At 40.6% G+C, this 22,310-nt stretch overlaps 1 protein-coding gene across 1 annotated transcript in view; it reads right to left on the bottom strand.

Annotated features, from left to right (window-relative positions):
• MAST4 (microtubule associated serine/threonine kinase family member 4) overlaps nt 1–22,310 on the bottom strand; it is a 303,729-nt gene that overhangs the window by 156,350 nt on the left and 125,069 nt on the right. Inside the window, exon 5 of the mRNA XM_074166090.1 lies at nt 2,487–2,518. Within this exon, the coding sequence (XP_074022191.1) occupies nt 2,487–2,518 (32 nt within the window). The remainder of the gene's footprint in view (nt 1–2,486; nt 2,519–22,310) is intronic.

The following is a 22,310-nucleotide window of genomic DNA, read 5'->3' as shown; positions in this document are numbered from 1 at the left end:
ATTGATGCCTTAAATTCAGTGATGGAAACTCACCCGGTTAACAAACAGCGTACACTGAGAGGTAATATAAATAGGTCAGTGAAAACAGAGGGCATGGTTTTTAACTGAAGCCAGTTGAACTTGTAGGTTGACAGCCATGGAACTAGATCAAAAGGTCAGCTACTAGGTGGAATAACCCGACATACAGCAAGGACATACGTGCCCAATGGCACAATCAGAGTACCCCTGGCAGATGAATGGCAGATGAGGTTCAACAAACAAACAAGCATTGCTGACTTGCAGGAGGTAGCACAACATGTTGGAATGGATGCCACAGCTAACAAACTTGGAGTAAGAGCTACTGCACAGGTAGACTCCTCTGTTTATGGTTTTGCTGGCAGGAAGTCAGCATTGACCTCCTTCAACTTTAAAACCCGACTACCACTTTTGGCATCACGTTGAGCACACAGATAAATAAATCCAAGAACTCTGGTTGGTTCATCAGTTGGTACTGGTTGGTACTCCCTATCAGTCAAATACCACTTCTTTTCAAACGATCTGTTATTCAGTATGCTTCCTGTCAAATACTCATCTTTCCATATAATCACGTTATTATATAACATATCCCATCCCACTGAGACTTAGAATCAACAGCCTCCTTTATGTTGTCATAGAAAAAATATTTTTAAAATATCCGCATATATATGGAAAACAACTCTGTAGGGTCCAGCCAGTAGTAGCCAGTCTAAAAAAGGTATAAAGAAATAATGCAACAGATATAAAAGAAAGCTTAACTATTTTGCATGCTAGCTCTTTGAAACACACGGTGAAGACACCTTTCCTCATGCATCCCTCTTTCCTTTCCTCCTCCGATTCTATCATATAAGACAATTAGAGACAATAAGACAGTTATATCCTCAGCATCATGAGCTCTATTTGCTAAGATATTTAAAATACCATCTGCAGAATCCCGAGCACTTCAATAACTAGATATGATTATGCCGACAAGGGGCTATTCCTTTACTATACTTTATTAAAGCCTCAGCAACATTACAGAATGTGATCTCAGTGATGAGCTATAAAAATATGTATATGAATGCAATAGAGGTGATTGCTTTGCAGCCGTTTTTCAAACTTGGAGAAAAATATCTAGTTACATTCAACGTCAAACAACACAGCAAGAGTAAGTAAGGTCATAGCTACAGATTAAAAATGAGCCACTTTCTGTTCTGGCTGAAGTCAACAGGAGTTTAGCCATTAACTTAAACAGAGGCAATCTTTTGCCCACACAACAGCTTCAGGTTAACATAAAGCACCAAGGGCACCAAAAGAGGGCACCAAAAAATCATCTTTCTTAACTGTTTTTCTCTCTATCATTGCAATAATCAAATACTTGATGTGGAATTAGTTTTACATTTTCTTGACTTTTCTTAAATAACAGGTTTGCTTACTATTTAGTATAAGACTTTTCATGTGTCAGAACCTAAAACAAGTCTTTTCCAAGTCATCAGATATCCTACGAAGTACACACTTCTGGTATACCACTTAAGTCAGAACAACAGAGTGCTTAACTGCACTTTCCCAGACATTCACATACCTAACCTTACTATCACCAAAAGCTGCACAGCACTATCAAGTTGAAAACAAGTGTAAAAAAATAAAACCAATTAACTGGCCTTTTGTGCAAGGTCTTAGGGTTTTATTCACAATGTATTGTCACATTAACACAAACTTACTCAAGCACAGTGATAACCTTATAGATCTAAGGTATTTTTTGGCAAAAAAAAATACCAAGTGAACAGAGCCCGTTTCTGAAGAAATTTTGCTATGCTCTTATCCCAATACTTTCTCAATAAATTACTAATAAAGAACAAGAGATAAACCAGATACAAATAAAAATACAAGCTTTAAAACCAACCAGCTGAAAAACACTAGAATAACAAACCCAAGGTACAGAAATCTGAGCAAAGCACAACTAAACCACAGTATCTGAGTTCATACTATTCTCAGTAACATTTTATACAAGAATATAGTCTTTTTTTCAACTAATCAAAAATAGTTGCTCAACAAATCTATACATTTAGTAGAATTCATCTATTCTTTGTTCCTACCTTTTCATCCATAGGTCCAAACACCTTTTGTAAGGAAATAGTTTTACTTACTTGTCAAGTTTCATTTATGTGATTCATGAAGAAACAAAATTTCTTTCTTGATTTTTAGCAAGAGAAATCTTCAATGCAAGAGAAAAGCTTCAACATAAGAATTTTCTATCATTTTGGAAATCCCCCACAATAGCTCCTCTAGAAGAGGGGAACAGGCATAAAAAGGTCATAAAACCCCATAGGTTTTCATTTACAGTCTTAATTTCTTTGTATGTATTTTAAGGCAGATCAGCTGCCATAATTAAGCTCCATTTTAACTGCCCTCAGAAGAAGACTAACTACTCAAAGACTGTCAGAAGCACATACTTTACTGTAAGCACAATAGAATAAACTTCATATACTTACAAACTTCCTCTTCTTGGAAGGCTTAACTCCTTCTGCAACAGAAAAAAAAAACCAAACCACTCTGTTAGGAATAAAACATTTTAAATGAAGTGGCCTTTTTAAGAGAAGTACTGTAATCCTCCCATCCCACCAGTAGCAGACACACAGAAGTGGTATACTTAGACTACAATAAAAGATGATATAGATTTTACACCTACTATTTTTTACTTGTTGTCTTCCATTCTTATTTGAAATATTAATAATAGCAATGGGAAAAGTCTAGGCCTTTTTGTAGCAGCAATATTAAAATATTTCAAACAATAGATGGATGTTACAGAAAAGCCTTACAGATAGAGCCACTGGTAACAGTATTAAAATTTGCAAGAGACAGTGACAGAGATATATCAAGTTCTTTCCAGCATCCAACATTTACAGAAGTTAACAAGATCAAGACCTAAACAGGGAACCAACAGCACCAAGGTTTCTACACTATGTTCTTTAACCCAAAAAAGATGAAGTACGTAACAGTTTGGTCAATTATAAATCATTATCATTTACTACAATGTGCTGCAAAGTACTAGCATAACAACAGAATTGCTATTGTACAAACATTTCTACAACTTTTGCTGGAACTGTTAAACTACTGTTTACAGAACTGACAAGACAGCCTCCTAGCCAAAAGGGAATTGCCAACAAACATTTTACTAGCACTTCAGCTCAGAAGAAAGCCACAAGATTCATGAAGTTTTGCTCCTCAGAAATATGGATAATACATATACCCACAGGTAGATCATCTTGTATTCTATAAATCACAGAACAGCTGATGCTGGAAGGGACCCCTGGAGATCCTCTGGTCCAACCTGATCAAAGAAGGGCCAATTGCAGCAGGTCACTCAAGTCCGCATCCAGCTGAGTTCTGAACATCTGCAAAGACGAAGACTCCACAACCTCTCTAGGCAACCTGCTCCAGTGTTCAACTACCCTCACTTTTTTCCATTTCTCACATGAACTTATATTCTGAATGCTACCTTAAGTAAGTGTTCTTTGCAATCACATCCAGCAGGAGTAGCACCTGCGTTTAAACAAAGGGACAACTTGTCTGACCTACAGGATACAGAGACAGATACATTAAAGTTGAAGACCACCACAAAAGACACGGTTGCACATGAGAATGATTCAAGTTATGCGGATGGATGTCTTTAGCCACTCAAGTGCATCACGAAAGACTATTTTGAAGTATGTAACAGTCAGTTTCCACTCTAGAAGTTATCAAAGGGAATGGCAAAATTCTTCTTGAAAAGTAAATACATATATATTTATATATGCACATTATATATGTGTTCACACATGTATTTCACATAGCACATAAAGTTATAGGTATTGACCAAAAAATGCACATGAAAGTACAATTGAATGGATAAAAATAGTTCAGCCAGGCACCTTGAAAAGGCCGTAAGGGAATGAATAATTATGTATTCTTTAGAGACTTTTAAATGGTATGCAGTAAATAAAGCTGGGACTGCTGAATGAATGATAAGGATTAAAATATCAAGTAGCTGCTCAATTCTTGAGCACCGCCCATCCTGTTCACTGAATGAGGCAGGAAAAAATAGTGTGAAACAATGTAATAAGAGATCATAACGCAAAGGCATAGGAGCGCAGAATTAGGTGCCTTGGTTACAAATTCTGGCACTTCCTAGGAAGTTCCAGCAACTATTCAGAATTTGCAATTTAAAACAACATCTTTTAGCATAACATGTGCTTACATACAAAAGAACAGTTACACCTGCATACAATTTTGCATTATGAAGCTGAGTAATCCCCCTAAATTTAAAATGTCACATTCATTGTGAACAAAATGTAACTACAATCTAGAACCCACGTACTTCCCTTTGGTTTTTTTTCTTTAATATTTACAATGCCATTGTGTTCTATTTCTAACATAAAACTTGTAATTCTAGGCACTGTCATACTGTAACAGACAACAATTGTGGAAAAATTGCCAAAATGTAGAAGCAAAAATCATACTTGGTTTTGCATCCCATTTAACAGAGTTGTAACATATACTTAAAATTTGTTTCTTATGATTCAGGTCTTTTTTTTTTTTTTTAAATCAGAGAGTTTTGATTATAGTTTATCATTGTAACAGCACAGTAAATGACAGACACTGCTTTCTGTAAACACATGAAGTCACATTAATCTCTTGGCCCATTCTCATGCATGCCATCCTTAAGCACTACTTTTGACTACAGAATAAGGTTCCATAAGAGATGACTCAATGTAAGGACTCGCTGGAAAAGATGTTTAGAACTGCCAAGATCTCCCCATACATAGTACAAAAAAAATTAAACAGAGCCTTCAAGAAGATTTACAAAATGTTACAAATAAAGCATTTGTAAGGCTGGATTTTAAAACGTTATACACATAAACAAAGTAAGGAATGAAATAAAACAAAAATCCTTTCTGGATAATACCTACATACTCATTTTTCCTACATATCACAGCACTGGTGTTAAAATGCAATGTCACTTCTCTCATGCTTCTCCTGCTTGAGCATCTCCAAGACAAAAAAAAACAAACCAAAACAAAAAACCCAAAAAACCAAACCAAACCAAAAAAGTAGTAAAGTGAAGCTTATTTTTCTGTCTCAGATCAGGCTGAAGTCTTACAGCTCATATATGATTTTTTTGTGTCACTTAGGACTCACCTTCCCCAAAGATTTTTTCAAAGCCTGAAAAAATTATCAGATTATCAGCTGTATCAGTATGGACTTTCTTACTTCAGCTAAGGCTCACCAACATTATGCTGGCTTTGCAACAGTACAGCAGAGCAACACAGCGGAGTCTACACAGAGCTGGTGGGAAAAGTGCAAACATGCTCTACATAGGGACAGCCTATAGCTTAGATTAGAAAAATCATTCATTTCCTAGGTACTTAAAAACCATCCGCACCATTCAAAAGCTAAGGATGTAATTTTTACTCCGTTTCTCCCAGCTTTTTTACACACTGCCACTGAAAACAGGGAAGCTATGAATGATACCATACCAGAAATTACTCAGTTCTGCCGGCTTAAAATGCTCAGATTTCAGTTACACTGCAAATGATCTATAACAACTTCACAGCTTTCTGCCATTACACTGTTCCCTGTCTGAAAGTCTCAATAAAACAGACTCCAAAGACCAGCCGTTCTAGTTCTGCTGCACAGCATCCAACACATACTGACTGCTGAAGGTAAAAACTTGGTGGTCTCGAAGACCTTCAGATCATGTAGTTAGCAGGCAAGCCCCTGGAGCATTAAAAAGAGAAAAAGATGCCTTAGCTACCACTCTGCGTGGTTCTCGGGCACCAGCTCTGCCCCAGAGGACAACACTATGCTCTTGCCCTACATGGAATCCTCCTCTGGCCAGTTCAAGTTGGGCTGGTTTTAGGGCTGTTTCATTCCACTGCAAACATACAAAGCAGATTTACTGGACCAGAGACTCTTGCCCTTGAGGCCCCTTGTGTCTCAAAAAACGTGGTCTGAATATGTAATAAACCTTGCCTCAGCTTTAAGGGATCTGTGCAAGTCTGTGTCACATTTCTGTGATGTTGCATTAAGACCCTTGTGCACTGAATTTAACTGCATCTATGTTTTATCAGTTCAAACTCCATATTCTGGGCATTGTACTATCAATATCATGGTTTTACAAGCACAGATTTTTTTTATTATTTCAGTAATTATGATTCTTCCTCTGGTTCTACATATCTATGACACTTCAGTATGGACAAATTTGGTCAATGCACCAGAGCGCAGATATCGAGCCCTACAAAAAAAACCACACTGACTGAATAAAGCACATTGAACTTTATTCTGGGTCAAAGTCTTCATTCCCACTAACTAGATACATGGTTTAAATAACAAAACTATATAAAAAGTTTTAAACGACAGAGGTGACTTAGAAAACACGAACTTAATATCATTTCTTGTAAATATTACTAGCAAATTACAGAAAATTTAAAATATTTTATTTCTTCCCCTGTATGGGAGGAAGAAAAGATGCCATTAACTTATTACTTGTTGCTGGGTTAAATTCTAAAGAATCAGTAAGACGCTGACACATTCATAAGCTGCTAAAGACCCAGCTAATGTTTGCAACACAGGTTGATTTTAGAAGCACAGTAAATTTGCTTAATGTTCCAAAAACAATTGCAATGTTAAAATACTCAAAAAGTCTTATCTTTCAGAGTTTTCAGTTGTACATGAAGTAGTCTGAAAAAATTAACCTTTTAACCTAGCTCTACAGAGAGACCTAGACAGACTGGATCATTGGGCCAAAATCAATGGCATGAGTTTCAACAAGGGCAAGTGCCAGGTTCTGCACTTGGGCCACAACAACCCCAAGCAGCGCTACAGGCTTGGGGAAGTGTGGCTGGAGAGCTGCCTGGAAGAAAGAAACCTGGGGGTTCTAATTGACAAGCGGCTGAATATGAGCCGGCTGTGTGCTCGGGTGGCCAAGAAAGCCAACGGCATCTTGGCTTGTATTAGAAATAGCGTGATCAGCAGAAGTAGGGAGGTGATTGTGCCCCTGTACTCAGCACTGGTGAGGCCACACCTCGAGTATTGTGTCCAGTTTTGGGCACCTCAATACAAGAGAGATATCGAGGTGCTGGAGCGAGTGCAGAGGAGGGCAACGAAGCTGGTGAAGGGCCTGGAAAACAAATCATATGAAGAGCGGCTGAAGGACCTGGGACTGTTTAGTATGAGGAAGAGGAGGCTGAGGGGAGACCTCACCACTCTCTACAACTACTTGAAAGGACATTGTAGAGAGGTTGGTGCTGGTCTCTTCGCACAGGTAACTAATGACAGAACGAGAGGGAATGGCTTCAAGCTCCAACAGGGTAGGTTTAGACTGAACATTAGGAAAGAATTTTTCACAGAAAGAGTGGTCGGGCATTGGAATAGGCTGCCCAGGGAGGTGGTTGAGTCACCATCCCTGGATGTGTTTAAGAGACGTTTAGATGTGGTGTTGGGGGATATGATATAGGGAAGAACTTTGAAGTGTAGGGTAGATGGTTGGACTCGATGATCCCAAGGGTCTCTTCCAACCTGGATGATTCTATGATTCCAAGAGAAATTTCAGTAATGCACTCTTCAGCTGGGGAAGTGTTACATGTGATAAGATTAATATGAGCTTTGTTGTGTGGTTTGGTTTTTTTTTCCACTGTTGCTCTACCCATCCTCACAGGCTCTAAGGGTCTGAGGGTTTCCTGGTAACATTTGTTAGATCTTAGAACACTGCATTAGGAATAGGTTAACATTGTAACATTAACACTGCATTAATAACAGTAGGAAAAAAAAAAAAAAAAAAAAAGCCATGCCACACAACTCACCTTCTTATAATGACATACAGCAAGAGTTACTGCTTTGAGGGATGAATTTGAAGGATTTTCTTTTTAAGCAATTGCTATGTTTTCACTGAAGAAAAGTTGGGGGGTGACAGCAGATCTTGCAGTTGGATGTGGGAATAAATTAAAAAAGCAGAGCGAGTAACAGCACAGGATTGTTTTGATCTATCAGTGAAAGCAGCTGCACTGTGCAAGAGCTTTTTAGAAGCTAATTTTGACCTCTTTATAAGATTAACATATCAGACCATTGTATAAATCCATTCTAAATACCTTCTAAGTGAGGCAGCAGCAGGTTATGCTTTTTATTTGATTGCTTCCAACTTTGCCAACATTCAGTTCGTCAGATTCACAAAGCACATTACCAAGGGGCTCAGTGCAGAGACAGATCAACCATCTCAAATGCCCCAAGTGTTAGTGTCCCACAGCACTCTCCTGCTGCAATTTTATTTCTGAAAACCTTCCTTTGTTCTTGTGACAACTTACACTGTTTCCTGGTTCCAAGAATAGTAAGCCTCTGCCTCAGAAATGGTTTTCTATCAGTACTAGGGTTGAATTTTAGGAGTGACTACTGACTTCAAAATTTCCAACTCAAGACAGGATTAATTGATTTTCAAAAAGGTACAGAAAGGTGTTCAGCTCTTTCATTGTCAGTCAAGGCATTCTCACTTGGATCTGATTTCTTACAAAACAGGAATAACTATAAAATTGTTCTCCCTTCTGGATGATCCAAGTGAGTTTGTGTTTGGACCACCTCTTTCTCAGCAATCCCTAGTCTGAACTGGCTTGTCCAAGATGCAATTCTATATTCACTTTTCTCAGGAAAACTGCAGTGATAGCTTCTTCACTGGTAACAAGAGCCCCAGCCAAGACTACCATCTTTCCACACCGGCTGCCAAGGAGCTAGGCATTATTAATGCCTTACGGTAAAGTCTGGTGTTCCGTCTTTCAGCTGAAGGCTTTCATGTTCTTTCTAGTCATACAGATGCAGCCATCAGTTTACCAGGGGTTTTGCTTAGTGTGTACCTTCACAGATTAAATAAAAAGTCATCTCTTCACAAGTATTTTCAACAACGAAAATTGCCACTTTTGCATTTTTGGGAAGCTCTGAAAGGCTCCTGCTGCTCAGTTAACTGCTGCTCAGGGAAGACTCCATTCACAGTTCTGCTGTGTCACCTGCATAATGCTCCTCGGTACAGAACACAAGGCTTCTTTTAAATATTTTTAACTGCATGTTGATTTACAAAGATGTAATTCGGCATGGTAACTTACCTCCTTCACATGCCTAACCACTAAAAAAATAAATTGTAAATAATGAACATTAAGTCACAAATTAGCAACAATAAATTGTAAATAATGAACTTAAAGTCACAAATCAGCAGCAATTACTACAGATTTTAACAGGGGATATACTGCAAAATAAAAAGGTACTTAAGCACAGATTTAACCAGAAAAGGCCACATTTTGTCTATTTCAATATTCTGTGTTCTATACAGTTCATTTTTATCTCTTCAGTTAACTTCCCTGCTTTTGTTACAGGCACTGCTGACCGTAGCTTTCAAAGTAGAAACATACCCATCCAGGGCAGATGGGTTCTGAGATGCGATGTAAAAAGAATACTCAGGTGCCCACTTAAAGCTAGGTGTTATAAATTTAAATGCAAATTAACTGAATCAAAAAGAATGTCAAAGAGGCTATATATAAAAAAATACAATAAAAAGAAATCAATTGCTTTACTATGTACAATACAGAAACAATTTAAACAATCTATTTTTATTTTCCTATAGATGAACCAGATACAACATTAAGATTTATCATAGGCTAGACCGAATTAAGTAAACAGCAGTTAAACATGTTTTGCTTTGCCTAGTATTCTTCTACAAACTCTCTTACAGCATTAAAAAACATTGATCCCTAAGGAAGAAGGTGAAACACTTCAGAATGACTCCATGCGTTAACAATAAGGATTTTCCCACAAACTACACTGTAGTCTGAAGTCTTTCCGATTATGGGATCAGTAATAACACTTAGCAACCAAATGAGCTTGTTCAGAAAGAATTACTTGTTTAAGACATACAATACAAATGATACTCTCAACTCAATTTTAAAATAAATTAGCAGAAATCAAAAAACAACTCCTACACCAGAATGCATAGGGTTTAACTAGCCTTTTTTTTTTTTTCTTCAATAGATAAAATACCACAACGGTTTCTTCAGACACAGTTGCAAGAATCTAAATTAATGCCTGGTAGACAAAGATATTCTCTGAAAAGAGAAAATACTGCAGGATTCAATCACTGGAAGAAGTTGTGAGTATAATCTCTTTATTTACCTTAGAAAGAGAAAAAACAATAATCAAATTGACTTGGCTGGAAAAAGAAAGGAAAAAAAAATCAAAAGTGCTATAAACATACCCATTATGGGAATAAATAAAAAAAATAACCACAAATGCTTATTGGTATGTCTAATTTATACCAACTGACTCCATAAATGCTCTATGCTTTACAGACATAGCAAATAAAAAAAAAAAACCACCCCAAACCCACCAAATACCGTATCAGTAATCTACTAGTCAAACGAGAAACAGTAATGCAGTTAAGAATTATTCAGTCTATGCTTAATAATATTATCTCTGCTTCTATCTCAAGCTTTCAGCCAAAAGCAGCCGTGGTAGAACACATCAACTCAACTTCCTTACAACAATAGTGCAGCATAGCTTATTTGGAGAGTAGCCACTGTAATTAGTAAAAGGTGAAAATTCCCTTTAACGAGAAGCACAAACCCTTTTGAAAGAGAACAATTTGACTGTTGCCAACCTGAACTCAGTAAATGTGTGTATTCACTTTCTAGTGGTCTGACCTTTACTTCTTTCAAATACTTCCTAGTAAAATATAATAGAAAAATACTACTTAAGGTTTTGTTTGTTGCCTACCATCTTGTATTCTTTTCCCCACTATTTAAAAATAAATAACCATGTTTCTTCAATTAAAAAGTGTTAAGATTCTGAATTAACTTCCCACCTCAAAGTACACAAAATCCTTTCACCTAACACTGTGTTAGAAAGTTTTTTGGAGCAAAATCTGGTTGGCGGACGGTCATCAGTGGTGTCCCTCAGGGCTCAGTTTTGGGGCCAGTCTTGTTCAATATCTTCATTGATGATCTAGACAAGGGGATTGAATGCACCCTCAGTAAGTTTGCGGATGACACCAAGTTAGGTGGGAGTGTTGATCTGCTTGAGGGTCGTCAGGCTCTACAGAGGGACCTGGACAGGTTGGATCAATGGGCCAAGGCCAATGGGATGAGGTTTAATAAGGCCAAGTGCCGGGTTCTGCATTTCGGTCACAACAACCCCAAGCAACGCTACAGGCTTGGGGCTGAGTGGCTGGAAAGCTGCCCGGCAGAAAAGGACCTGGGAGTGTTAGTGGACAGCCGGCTTAACATGAGCCAGCAGTGTGCCCAGGTGGCCAAGAAGGCCAACGGCATCCTGGCTTGTATCAGGAATAGCGTGGCCAGCAGGAGCAAGGAAGTCATCGTGCCTCTGTACTCGGCGCTGGTGAGGCCTCACCTCGAGTACTGTGTTCAGTTTTGGGCCCCTCACTACAGGAAAGACATTGAAGTGCTGGAGCGTGTCCAGAGGAGAGCCACCAAGCTGGTGAGGGGTCTAGAGAACAAGTCATATGAGGAGAGGCTGAGGGAACTGGGCATGTTTAGTTTGGAGAAGAGGAGGCTGAGGGGAGACCTCATTGCCCTCTACAACTACCTGAAAGGAAACTGTAGAGAGGCAGGGGTTGGCCTCTTCTCCCAAGGGAATAACGACAGGACCAGAGGAAATGGTATGAAGCTGCGGCAAGGGAGGTTTAGATTAGATATTAGGAAGAATTACTTTACTGAAAGAGTGGTCAAGCACTGGAACAGCCTGCCCAGGGAGGTGGTGGAGTCACCATCCCTGGAGGTATTTAAGAAACGTGTAGACGTGGCTCTTCAGGGCATGCTCTAGTGCCCGGGATTGTGGTTTGTGGTGGGGTGTTGTGTGTGAGGTTGTGGGTGTGCGGTTTAGTTGGTGGGTGCTTTTTTTTTTTTTTTTTTGGGGGGGGGGGGTTGTTGTTTGCTTGGTTTTGTGTGTTGTGGTTTTTTGTTTGTTTGTGGGTTTTTTTTGTTTTTTTTTTTTTAATGTGGTTGGACTCGATGATCTCAAGGGTCCCTTCCAACCACTAAGATTCTGTGATTCTGTGAAAATCCATGCTGCATTCTGACCTGCTGCTGTACTGCCTATTTCACCCATTGGCAAAGTACCACATCACCACATGACTAATGGAGAAAACACATGGACTGCAAGTGTTTGAAACACCACCACTAAACAGATTCCAGCTACCAAGTTCAGAGTAATATTGCCATATTTAGAGTTTAAGAATGCTATCATATAATAAGGGAAAAGGAGAAGGGGAGAAAAAAAAAAAAAAAAAAGGCACACAAGACAAACACCAGCTGCTGGTACAACTGTTCAGCCAAACTAATATAAGCAATAATAGAGTTTATCAGAAATGGAAAACTCTGAATCCACTTTGACTAAAGCCAAGGATTTCTCTAGGTTCTCTTTGATTCTCCAGTTTTTTCATCAAACAGAAAGCAGTGGTTTTTATATAGGCAAACCTACACAGGATTTTGCCTACTATTAAAAAGTAAAATGAAAAAGACACAACACCACAGCACACAGTGACCAGCTTCGGCACTTCTTGACAATACAGTTGCTGGAGACCGTTATGCCCACAGGAACCTAGTTGCCTTCCTTTTCCCAGCTGCAAATCATGTTTTGTATTATACAATGACTATGTTCAGCTGCTGCTGCTACACTGCTGTTGAAATCGGTAACCAGAAGATAAAATGACTAAGCCTGCCTTCAGCATGGGAGAGACTTGCCTACACTTAGGTTTTGATTGCAACAGTTTTTGTTAGTCGTCTCGCACAGGATGACTACCTGACCAGCACTAGCAAAACACACACCTTACTCTACCTTGACACATTCACAAGCATGAGCTGGACGAGATTATGTGTGCAGAAAGGGAAAAGTACACTGGAAATAAGTTTTAAGGCACGTTAATCAGAGGAATTGAGTCACAAAAGTCTTACCAGGGCACTCTCAACGCCCACAGAGCCCACTCTAAGACTCACAGAGCTGAGCTCTGCAGCTGCTCCTCACACAAAAGGGGAGAAGATTTTGGGCAGGCCAGGTACAAAGGGCACAAATAACTCACTTTCCCCCCCCAAAAATCACATGGAACAGCAGTAGCAAAACACTACTTTTTATTGCTTTCAGCAGACAACAGAAGTATCTCTTTTGTAGAAAACTTCCTCTGGTAACAATTCCAGATCTTCTGCCCCTTTAATTGCATAACCAATTGAAGGTCTCAAAATTAGAGATTTTGCTTAATGTTAACACTTTAATCAGTATTTATAAATTCAAATATGATTGGTCCAGCTGACCCCATAGCTTACTGGTAATACACTCCACTGATGTAGAAGAAAGGTTCAAGTTCTAGGGTAAGGGTCACACTGGAAAAATTGAGATTGCCTGGAGAACAGCAAGGTAAATATTAACCCTATTTGTGAAAACAGCTTAGTCACAAAGAACGTTTCATTTTTTCACTTCAAAACTGTAGTTTTATGTTTTTCTCAACAAGCTGAAATTTGCTCATTTCCTACAGGGCTTTAAATGTCCTGAAAAACTTTAAAAATCCACACTAGTGTCTGCCACTTCCAAAGGAGAGCCCATTCCAGCTTAGGGAGTCAGATTCTCATTATCTTTTCTCTTTGCCACTACTATAAACCTAAACGTTGCTCTTCATGAGCCTACTCAATATTTCTTACTTGTTTGCCATACTTGCTGCTGAATTGTAAAAGGCTACTGTCACTGCTCCTCTTTGTATATGGTAGGGACAAGAGGACACTCCCACCACCAGCTGTTTTGCAGATTTTCAATTACTAGTCAACACTCCAAAACAAGAAAAATTAATTTCAACCTCTCCAAAGACAATATGACAAAAATCCCATGATCTTTATTGATACTACACTGATCTCCCTGCTGATGTTATCCAGCTTCTCCAATTAGCTGCAATCTCAGTTTAGAGTATCCGCTGCAGGGAAGACAAGAAGGCGAAAGGTGATTTTTCTTTGGGGATTTGAATGATCTTTTGAAGTGTTCCTTTCCTTATTAAAAAGGGATCGTAACACAAAATCCAGCAGTCTGATATTTTTATTTTCACCAGAAAGTCTCAAAATGTGTGCAACAACATACATCTGCTGCACCAACCACTGACCTAAAAGCTCTGATGTAGGCAGTAACCTGATGTCTAGCGAAGACCACCTTGAGACATAACCCCAGCTTCTTAATACTGACAATTGCACTGGAAAAATCCTTGACAAAACAATGCAAATTACTAGACCGGTGCTGGTCCTGTGTGTATAGGAATTTGTGAACTCCTGACATGAAATAAATCACTGGTTCAGCCTAGGCAAGGTTTTCAGCTAAATACCAAAGAGGAGAGACAGACCTTCTTACCTACTGAAAGCAAAAATGTAGGAGTGATAAATCCTTTTCCACAATTTATGACATTACATGGTCTCTTTGTATCTGCTAGCAATAAAGCAAGGTATATTTTATAGTTTCTGTTTGGACTACTAACATTCTAGGTAAATTGAGATTAGGACCCAGATAATCTTTTGGTTTATTGCCATTTTATAGCCAATTTCATCCCCCTCCTTGTCCAATACGGCAGATGGATTGTTCCAAGTCAAACTATAGTAAATCACATCAGCAACTGTATTAAGTTTGTGCAAGCAATACATTTTTAAAATTCGCTTTTACTTTTGACTGATAATCCTATTTATACTGTCTTAATAAGGTCTAACAGGATAAGTGAAGGTTATTCCAATTTATACGTCTACCTAGTATGGTGGTCTGCAAGTTTCTGTCAGGAACTATTAATGGGAAAGGCCCAGAGATTTCTTGTGTGACTAGTCTCAAAGACCCTTAAAAAAAAAAAGGTAAAAAAGGATTAGGACAAACACCTTCAGTTATGCATCTGTTCAACAAGAAACAAAAGTTAAACAGTAGCCAACCACAGTTTCTTCTCTATGCTTTCCAGCTATTTTAAGCCAGCAGGAGGCAACCTAATCCTAAACACAGTCTGCAACATGGAACTATAAAAAAAATAATCCTAGTTCCTATACTGATTTATACGAGCCACCTGGCAGGCCAAGTGCAGCAGCTTTCACCTTCCCTACAGTCACGCCACCAAGATATTTGAGTAGAGGAAAGGACTGGTGTATTTTCCATGGTAATTTCATTAATGAAGATAAGTACATGCAGAATCAAACAGTTCTCTAGAGGGGAAAAAAAAAAACCACCTGTCCTTTTGGTGACACAAATTTTATCTCAGTATGGCTGAAATACCTCCCAACACTGGTTGTCCCCCGGCATCCCAGTTCTTGGTAAATATTTCCAATTCTCACCCACAATTTGGTCCCTAATTCACTGCTTTTTTGTGTCCACACTATGCAGGTATCCCCCACCTAAATGAGGATGTGTGTCTACTAATTTCACCACATCTTAAGACTAACTTTACATTTCTGTAATATTCTTTTGCATAAATAGCATTTATGCTAGCCAAACAATTTCTAATACTATTTCTCCCATAGCTATTTCTATTTTTAATCAATTGGGAGGCATGCAAACACCATTGGGATGAAGCCACACATTTGAAGTAACAGCTGCAAACATCTAATTATAACTTGATATTACCTTCTATAAAACCAAAGTTTTAGTAAGGAGAAAAGGACTACTGTGTTTGTTTCCATTTTGGGGCAGAAGGTTATAAAACTTATCTAATACCATTACCTACAGACTGACTTTTTCAGGAGATTAATTTTATAAGGAAGGCAAACTTTAACTTGCCAAAGAGAGGATCCATTTGTAATACCTGACTGCAAACTATCTTTTGCTTCTATTTATGTCTGCCAGACTCTCTAACCTTTGATAAACATAACTTCCTAGCAATCAATTGGCCATCAAATCAAAGTTCTATCAGCTGTTGCCAGAGAGGTGTGCCAGGGAATAGTACTTCTTTCTCTGCACTCTCCTCCTTACTGCATTTGTTTTTCTTATTCTTGAAGTAGACTCTTCAATTTGTGTTGAGTTTACAGCAAAAAGCAGCAAAATTCTAAGAATGCGTGTGGGTTTAAAACACACTTAAGATGTAGCCTAGCAAGATATACAATAGCATCTGATCCATCTAGCCATCTATTATTGATAGACATAAGTAAATAATTATTTTTACTGAAACTTCCCATCTATTTAGACCTTCAGCCTAAGTTTATCGGGTGAAGACATGGTTCTCAACAGCAAACTACTTATTTACAATCACAAGTCATGAGTCACTGAGGTAGGCAGAGAAGAAAACAGTTCTAGAAAATTTTTATCAGCTTAGAAAGTAGAATATGTGCAAAAGTGACTAGTGTAACTCCAGAAGTGAATTCAAAAGCAATAAAGTCTGTTTTTTAAAAATCTTTATTTACAGATGCCGCAGAAATTATTCAGTATAAGTTGAGGAAAGACTACTGTGCTCTGTAACTAATTGATCAGGTACTCACACCAGAATGACTTAAAAACAAACTCTACCTCTGCTGAAATGTCTGCTTTCCTCAAAACCACCTTGGAGTTTTTTCATTTGATTCATTCTAGCATCAGTGTTTTTCCAAGCTAACAAAATTCAAAGTAATCTTTGTAACTGTTACCTACAAGTGTTCCCGGTTGATACTGGCAGCCTATCTAGAATACAGTTTTATTCTTATTATGTATTGAAACACAACAAGAGTTTGAAAATAGTCTGAATGCTTTCGCTTACAACTCCATCTCAACCTCCATGCTCCCCTAACAAATTGATTTTTATTTGATTGTTACCTTTCCCAGCTTGATAAATAATAAATGTCCTTCAGATCATTACTCCTGCAGCACTTTCTTTAATGTTGTCTACCTGTAATTGTATTTGTTGCCTACAAAAAAGTTCTAGCGAACAAATTACCTAGCAAGTCAAAATAAGCTTCTGTTTCAAGGCATCACCAAGTAATGTAATATATACAATAAAAAATATGTAGAGACTACATCTATACTGTTTTTATGTACGTCTGAGAACAAACTCAAACACAAACTGTGTCAAAGCGGACGAGTTCAAATCCACAACATTTCAGCATCTTCTGTACCATCTATACTGGCTATCTGCTAGGCCATGTTATGCTGAAAGGCCATTTGAGAGCCTTCCACCACTACAGACCAGGCAGAGACGAGCATGCAGGAAGTTCCACACCCTTCAACCTCATAACAACTCATGCTGGAAGGGACTTCTGCAGGACATCTGGTCCAACTCTCCACTCAAAGTAGGGCTAACCACCTATCAGGTAGTGAAAGACAGCCATTAAACCCCATTTCAGCCTCCGCAATACTAAACAAACCTAGCTCCCCAGCTCTTCCCCGTCCATCATGAACTCCAACATCTTTCTTGTACCAGGGCCCCAAATCTAATTCAGATACATCTCTTAAGGGTCAATTAGAGAGGAGTAATCACCTCCTCGAAACTACTGGCTATGGTCTTTGATTTTACCTACTTTCTGTACACCCTGTGATTACACCAACAAATATAAAGGTCCTATTCGTACTTTCACCAGCTGTTTAGCACTAGTTAGGTAAGCATTCTAAATACTCCTGCCACTGCTGGTTGCTACTCATTCTGCTGTCAAATGATCACATTCATGCCCAAAACACGACATGAGGCAAGTCAGTACTGAATGGATGAAGGAAGTACTTCCTCCAATACCTGGAGAAAACAGAGTCCTCTCCCTCAAAACATTTTTATTACTTCCTCTCTCAGAGGCAGGTATCACTCTCAATCACTTTCAAGCATGACCCAAAAAAAGACTAAAGATATGAGGTTTCACAGACGGACTAACCTAGAAACCTAGAATCACCACCAGCTGTACGCCCTAAAATTGAGATCCAAATAGAAAACTATAGAGGAGAGGATCATCATCATTTGAAGACCAGTGTTCCATGACTTTCATCAAATCAATCAACCTATCATATGATTGGACACAAGCAAAAATAGTTGACCAAGTTCACAGCGCCATATCTTTACAACTGTACTATCTTTTATCGGGACAAGCCAAGATCCTCACCCCTTCGGAAACATTAGTCTCCACAACAGAAGTCAACATAGCATGTCCCTTGCTGGTTTGGGTCACCCAAATCACTAACCCACAAATGAACTTCATCCAGGTCCAGGACAATCTGCAGAATGCGTGGTGAGATGCAGGTGAATCACCTGTAGTCAGCTGACCATAGGTGGAAGATCTTCTTGGCAAGTTGTACCTCGAGTGTCCTCTGAATCACCGCTGCTGCTTTCATGAGATACATTGCCTTGCTTCCAAGTCTCCCAAATACAGTTGCTATCCCATACCCACGAGGTTAGGTTAGGAGCCAGATGCAAGAACAAAACACCCGTACAAACACACCAGGACATTTTCCTAGGCACAAAACCAGTATTCCTTTACCAGTCTTTGGTGGTCTTCCCCCACACCCAAACAGCGTCCCTGATAACAGGGACAGGCAACAGTCTCTGCAAGCTGTACAGCCTGGGCTTCCATAACATCCTGCCACCTGGGCAAACAGCTGCTACACAGGAAGGCAAAAGGAATAAAAGGGATCCCACCAGTCTTCACAGAGCCAACACACCATTTCAAAGTAACAAGTTTGTTTGGTTAGGGTTTTTTTTTTTTCTTTTTTTTTGTTTGTTTGTTGGGTTGTGTTTTCTAAAACTAGAAAGAGCTGAATCAACAAGATTAAAGAAAGGCATGTCAGCTTTGTTGATGGCAATTTGCCATCTTCAGTGTGAAAGAAGCAGGCAAGGTACCTCTTGCTTTAGGATGGTGTCGTGGTTTAGCCTCAGACGGCAACAAAGGGCCACGTGTCAGCCGCTCGCTCAGATGGGGCCCTCCCCCCGCCAGCGCGGCCGGGAGGGGAGAATCGGAAGAAAAAGGCAAAAACTCGTGGGTTGAGACAAAGGCAATTTAACAGAACAGCAAGGAGAGCAAGAAACAACAACAATAATAACACCGACAGAGGAATACACAGCCACGAGTACGATACCACCGCTCGCCGATCGCACCCGGGACCCTGGGACGCCCCCCGACCGCTCCGCTCCCCTGGGGGATGACTTCCTGCCCCTCCCCTTCCCCGGCTAGCTCCTGTTACCCCCTGGGCATGGCTCACATGGGATGGAATACCTGTGTCCCTGCTAGGTCCTGGGGAGAATTAACCCTATCCCCGCCAGACCCAGGACATCATCCACCCCTTATTCCATACCATTTCATGCCATGCCCAGATCTTACAGTTTCCAATTAAATACTATCAGTTTCCCCTGACATACATATATATATATATATATATATACACATATGTATATCTCCATACAGGCATAATGTCCTTAGTCTGTGCGCCATCACTCTAAAATGTCTGTTGAGTTCATATAGTCCATGACTTCGAGCTCCATCTGTTGGAACAGTCCCTCAGGGCATGCAAGATAGCGTGTGTGGAGCTGGACTGTCGCATGCTGTATTCTTGGGGCTTGTGGCTGATGTATCCAGTGCGGCTCATGTCCATGGTCCATGGGTTGAAGATGTTGATCTCAATTAAGTTGCTGGACGCCAGCTGCTGAGGTCAGTTCTGGTCCCTTCGCTGCTGCACTTTACTTGGTTTTTCATCAGAGTCCATTTGTCATTAGTTTGGGTGATTCTTACTATAGTACAACCAATAGCAGTTACAGAAATGAGATGTACAGTGGCAGGGTCATTTAGCAATTAACATCATACAGTTTCATTCACTGGCTATTCTCGCCCAAAATCAGGTCCCCGTGTGGTACACATCGGACTTCCCCATCCTTCCGCATCACCTACCAAGTGCACCCAGGTCCTTGAGCAAAGGCAATCCCACGGACAGGTTTGCCTTTGCCTGAGGCAGGACTAACCCAGACTGTCTTCCCTAACATATTCTTCATGTGCACTACGGGGACTTTATCTCCCTCCACAGTACATGGAGGTTTTGATTGGGCAGGGCTAGCTCGGTTGGTAGACCCCCTGGTGTTAACTAGCCAGGTAGCCTTTGCTAAATGTGTATCCCAATTTTTTAAAGTTCCACCACCCATTGCTCTCAGTGCAGTTTTTAACAGTCCATTGTACCGTTCTGTCTTCCCAGAGGCTGGTGCATGATAAGGGATGTGATAGACCCATTCAATACCATGCTCTTTGGCCCAGGTGTCAGTGAGGCTGTTTCGGAAATGAGTCCCGTTGTCCGACTCAATTCTCTCTGGGGTGCCATGTCGCCACAGGACTTGTTTTTTAAGGCCCAGGATGGTGTTCCGTGTGGTGGCATGGGGCACAGGATATGTTTCCAACCATCCAGTGGTTGCTTCCACCATTGTGAGCACATGGCGCTTGCCTTGACGGGTTTGTGGGAATGTAATATAATCGATCTGCCAGGCCTTCCCATATTTGTATTTCAGCCATCGTCCTCCATACCAAAGAGGCTTTAATCGCTTGGCTTGCTTGATTGCAGCGCATGTCTCGCATTCGTGGATGACCTGTGCAATAGTGTCCATGGTCAAATCCACCCCTCGGTCACGAGCCCATCTATATGTAGCGTCTCTTCCTTGATGGCCTGAGGAGTCATGGGCCCATCGAGCTATGAATAATTCACCCTTATGTTGCCAGTCCAGATCCATCTCGGCCACTTCAATCTTAGCAGCCTGATCCACTTGCTGGTTGTTCTGATGTTCCTCAGTGGCCCGGCTCTTGGGCACATTGGCATCTACATGACGTACTTTCACAACCAGATTCTCTATCCGAGCAGCAATATCCTGCCACAATTCAGCAGCCCAGATAGGTTTGCCTCTGCGCTGCCAATTGCTCTGCTTCCACTGCCGTAACCACCCCCACAAGGCATTTGCCACCATCCATGAATCGGTGTAGAGATAAAGTACTGGCCATTTTTCCCGCTCAGCAATGTCCAGAGCCAGCTGAATTGCTTTCACCTCTGCAAACTGGCTTGATTCACCTTGTCCTTCAGTGGCTTCTGCAACTCGTCTTGTAGGACTCCACACGGCAGCCTTCCACTTTCTATGCTTTCCCACAATCCGGCAGGACCCATCAGTGAACAGGGCATATCTCTTCTCATTTTCTGGTAGTTCATTATACGGTGGAGCCTCTTCTGCACGCATCACCTCCTCCTCCGGTGACATTCCAAAATCCTTGCCTTCTGGCCAGTCCATAATCACCTCTAGAATTCCTGGGCGACTGGGGTTTCCCATTCGAGTTCGCTGCGTGATCAATGCAATCCACTTACTCCATGTAGCATCCGTTGCATGATGTGTAGCAGGGACCCTTTCTTTGAACATCCAACCCAGCACCGGCAGCCGAGGTGCCAAGAGGAGCTGTGCTTCCATACCAACCACTTCTGAAGCAGCTCGAACCCCTTCGTATGCTGCCAGTATCTCCTTTTCTGTTGGAGTATAGCGGGCTTCAGATCCTCTGTATGCCCGACTCCAAAACCCTAGGGGTCGACCGCGTGTCTCCCCTGGTGCTTTCTGCCAGAGGCTCCAAGTAGGGCCGTTCTCCCCAGCTGCGGTGTAGAGCGCGTTTTTAACATCTTGTCCTGCCCGGACTGGCCCCAGAGCTACTGCATGGACTATTTCCTGTTTAATTTGTTCAAAAGCTTGTTGCTGCTCAGGACGCCATTTAAAATCATTCTTCTTCCGGGTTACTTGATACAGAGGGCTCACAATCAGACTGTAATCTGGGATATGCATCCTCCAAAAACCCACAATGCCCAGGAAAGCTTGTGCTTCCTTTTTACTAGTTGGTGGAGACATAGCTGCGACTTTATTGATCACATCCATTGGGATCTGACGGCGTCCATCTTGCCATTTTACTCCTAAAAACTGGATCTCCTGTGCAGGTCCCTTGACCTTACTTCGTCTTATGGCAAAACCGGCTTTCAGAAGGATTTGAATTATTTTATTTCCCTTCTCAAAAACTTCTTCTGCTGTGTTGCCCCATACAATGATGTCGTCAATGTACTGCAGATGTTCCGGAGCTTCACCCTGTTCCAGTGCAGTCTGGATCAGTCCATGGCAAATGGTGGGGCTATGTTTCCACCCCTGGGGCAGTCGGTTCCAGGTGTACTGGACACCTCTCCAAGTGAAAGCGAACTGTGATCTGCACTCTGCTGCCAAAGGGATTGAGAAAAATGCATTAGCGATATCAATTGTGGCATACCATTTGGCCACCTTGGACTCCAGTTCGTATTGAAGTTCTAACATGTCCGGCACGGCAGCACTCAGCGGTGGAGTAACTTCATTAAGG

The sequence above is a fragment of the Numenius arquata genome, chromosome Z (assembly GCF_964106895.1).
Source record: "Numenius arquata chromosome Z, bNumArq3.hap1.1, whole genome shotgun sequence".
NCBI lineage: Eukaryota > Metazoa > Chordata > Aves > Charadriiformes > Scolopacidae > Numenius > Numenius arquata.
This window is presented reverse-complemented; position numbering and strand designations above follow the sequence as displayed.